The sequence below is a fragment of the Octopus bimaculoides genome, chromosome 30 (genome assembly GCF_001194135.2).
Source record: "Octopus bimaculoides isolate UCB-OBI-ISO-001 chromosome 30, ASM119413v2, whole genome shotgun sequence".
Lineage (NCBI taxonomy): Eukaryota > Metazoa > Mollusca > Cephalopoda > Octopoda > Octopodidae > Octopus > Octopus bimaculoides.
Genome location: NC_069010.1, coordinates 209,492 through 212,614, shown reverse-complemented (window position 1 = coordinate 212,614; position 3,123 = coordinate 209,492). Strand labels below are relative to the sequence as shown.

At 34.9% G+C, this 3,123-nt stretch overlaps 1 protein-coding gene across 2 annotated transcripts in view; it reads left to right on the top strand.

Annotated features, from left to right (window-relative positions):
- The window catches only part of LOC106873634 (adhesion G-protein coupled receptor G6), a 20,048-nt gene that overhangs the window by 14,379 nt on the left and 2,546 nt on the right, over positions 1-3,123 (top strand). The window contains exons 2-4 of one of the 2 annotated variants that reach the window (XM_014921081.2): positions 1,185-1,307; positions 1,700-1,849; positions 2,648-2,769. In XM_014921081.2, coding sequence (XP_014776567.2) covers positions 1,185-1,307; positions 1,700-1,849; positions 2,648-2,769 — 395 coding nt within the window. The remainder of the gene's footprint in view (positions 1-1,184; positions 1,308-1,699; positions 1,850-2,647; positions 2,770-3,123) is intronic. The other variant, XM_052978183.1, reaches the window with a different exon arrangement.

The window sequence follows — 3,123 nt, the reverse complement described above, 5'->3', positions numbered from 1 at the left end:
AATAATTATATATATATATATGTATATATATATTCAATTTCTTTAGTTCGTTAGGATATGAGATTTCGCGCCCGAAGAGCATGTTTAACTTATCTCAACTATTCGTAGCGCTTCAATATATGTATTGTGACCTTTAGATGTATATATATATATATATATATATATGTGTGTGTGTGTGTGTGTGTGTGTGTGTGTGTGTGTGTGTGTAATATGTATGTAAAGACTGAAAACTTTGTATTTTTAATTGTATGTTATAACACCCTAACCACTAGGCTATATGCACTCACAACATACATAAAGACAGTCAGACGCATACACACACATACGTAGATACATACATAAATACATACATACATATATAAACATCTATACTCACAATTGGGACTAGAGAACAATTTCAACCGCTAAATTCCTCTTGACCTGTTATTTGTCAACCAGTTAGATATTTGTCTACACAAGGTGCTAAGGAGTGAGTTTGAACACTGGACTCGTTGTCTACTAAAAGAACTTGTTAAGTACCAGCAGCTTTTATGTAAACAGTTTCGATGTAAAACGAACTATCCATTCGTTCAAACAAGTGCAACCGCCGTGCGTGTACTCTCATGGAATATCTATTGTAATATATAATGAATTATAAATTCGGCGAGCTGGCAGAATCATTAGCACGCTGGGCGAAACGCTCAGCGGTATTTCGTCTGCCTTTACGTTCTGAGTTCGAATTTCGCCGAGGTCCCCTTTGCCTTTCATACTTTAGGAGTCGATAAATTGAGTACCAGTTATGTACTGAGATCAATCTAATCGACTGGACCCCTCCCCCCAAACTTTCGGGCCTTGTGCCTTGAATAGAAAAGAATATATAATGTATTATTGTAAGGCGTTGACCTGACAGAATGGTTACCACGCCTGGTAAAATGTTTTGCGGAATTTTGTCCCTCTTTACATTTTGATTTCAAATTCCGCCGAGGAATAAGTACCAGTTGAGTACTGGAGTTGATGTAAACGATTTACCCCATCTCTCGAAATTGCTGACCTTGTGCCAACATTTGAAACTAATATATATTAAGTTGTGCTGCTGACTAAAGTAACGATTGCCTAAGTACAACAATACTAACGTTCGATCGTTTCATGCTTTAACAATGTATTCCATTGAATAAATTAATTTACTTAATAACTTCTCTTTACAGGTAACACAAAACTCCAAAGGAAATACTAACATTAACAGCTATGTTCTGGCTGCCAATGTTCCTAACATTCGAATAATCAACCTTGATGAACCAGTTAAAATATCATTCGATTTAATACACCAGGTAATAGATGCGTATTTATTATTGTTGCTGTTTATATTCATGCATCATTAACCCAGTAGACATATGATGAAACACATCCCAGCCGTGACCACCACATCATTTTATATTTCATTAAATATTTCCTGAACCACTCCATCCAACATCTTTTTCTTCCATTGTTATGACGATGCAGTGTAAATTATGAGAAAAGACATAGATTTATAAACAAGATGGAATGGTCAGTTAAACTATGTCACAGCATCTGATATGGAGTTCACAATGTCAATACCAACCAAACATTAATGACCTTGGTATCTTCGATGTTTTTGTAAGTCATAAGAGACATATCATAATTACATGCATTCTAATTACAAAGTAATTTGATTAAATTAATAGAATTTAATTTGTTTCAGAATGCCGCCAACCCAGAATGTGTTTACTGGGATGAATCTCCAGGAGAGGATCCTCGTTGGTCAACAAAAGGCTGTAAGATATCCGATTATGTACCTGGAAAGAAAGTAGTCTGTTCCTGCGACCATCTTGCAAGTTTTGCCTTATTAATGGTTAGTAACATTATGACAAGTTGTTAATTACTTGTAATTTGGCAGTTATGTCAATGCATCAATAATTTTAAAAGAGTTGTATAATAACATACCCACAAGACTTTGTGTTGGAGGGTATCTTGGTAAATATATAAGGTTGATATATTGTAAAACGTCACTGTTGTTTTTGTTGCCATTGCTGTTGTTTATAGTTTATACTCAGGATGATGCCTTTCAGATGTACGAAGCTACCATTCTTAATTCCATTGCATGGTGATTCCTCCAGCGTTTATATGAATGGCATAGAGATGGTCAGAGTCATCTTTCTTGATTTAAATATCTTCATTTATGTTGAGGTGTGTTTGTTGCCCAGACATTAAACTCTGATTCATTCATGATTCTGTTACAAGATCTTTCATCTAGTTCATCGGATTTCTTCGCCCTAGACTTTCATGCCAGCAATATACATAGAATATACATCTATCCAATACCTGTCAGTTAATACCTCTGCTACCTACAGCAGTAAACCATTCTCCTATCTATGGTAAATATTTCAGCCTGAAGGAAAAGCTGAACTACTAAACATGTTAGTTAAGTCCATATGAGTTCTACTGATATCACAAGGATGGAGATTAAACAGCCAGGTCACTGATATTGTCTCTATTATTGTCAGCGTTGTAAGGAACATTAATAATACAGCATGCAGTCGTTCTCATCATCTACACCAACATTATACACGTTCGTTATATAAGTGTTAACTAACATATAAGAAAAGAGGACGAGGTGGAGCTAAACTATGGTTGTTTGTTTCTATTCTAGGATGTCTACGCGAATGAAGACGATATAAAAAATGTCAAATCCTTATCTGTTATATCTAACATTGGCTGTGGACTATCATTTGTCTGTCTTGTTCTTACAGTAATAATTCACGTTTGTTTCAGGTAAGCATTTCAATTTCTATTATTTTTCATAAACTGTTCAAATACAAAGAAACAGGCTGACCCATGTTTGCAGGAAAAACATGGGTTAGGAAAGAATTCCAGAATATTAACTGGACAGATGTTTTAGTGTAGGATTTGGAATTGACCACTGTTATGATGACACGAGAAACGAAAAGGAGGGAGGATAATCTATTTTGTGTGTTTAAGCAGAATTAGTTTATAGTTTGATAATTCAGAAAAAGCATAGAACTATACAATGGTGAAATTAGTGACTCTGTCTCTGCTATTAATACTAATTGCAGTCGCAAAATTATGTTCACACATTTGATTCCCAATTTGTGTAATCTTTCTGGT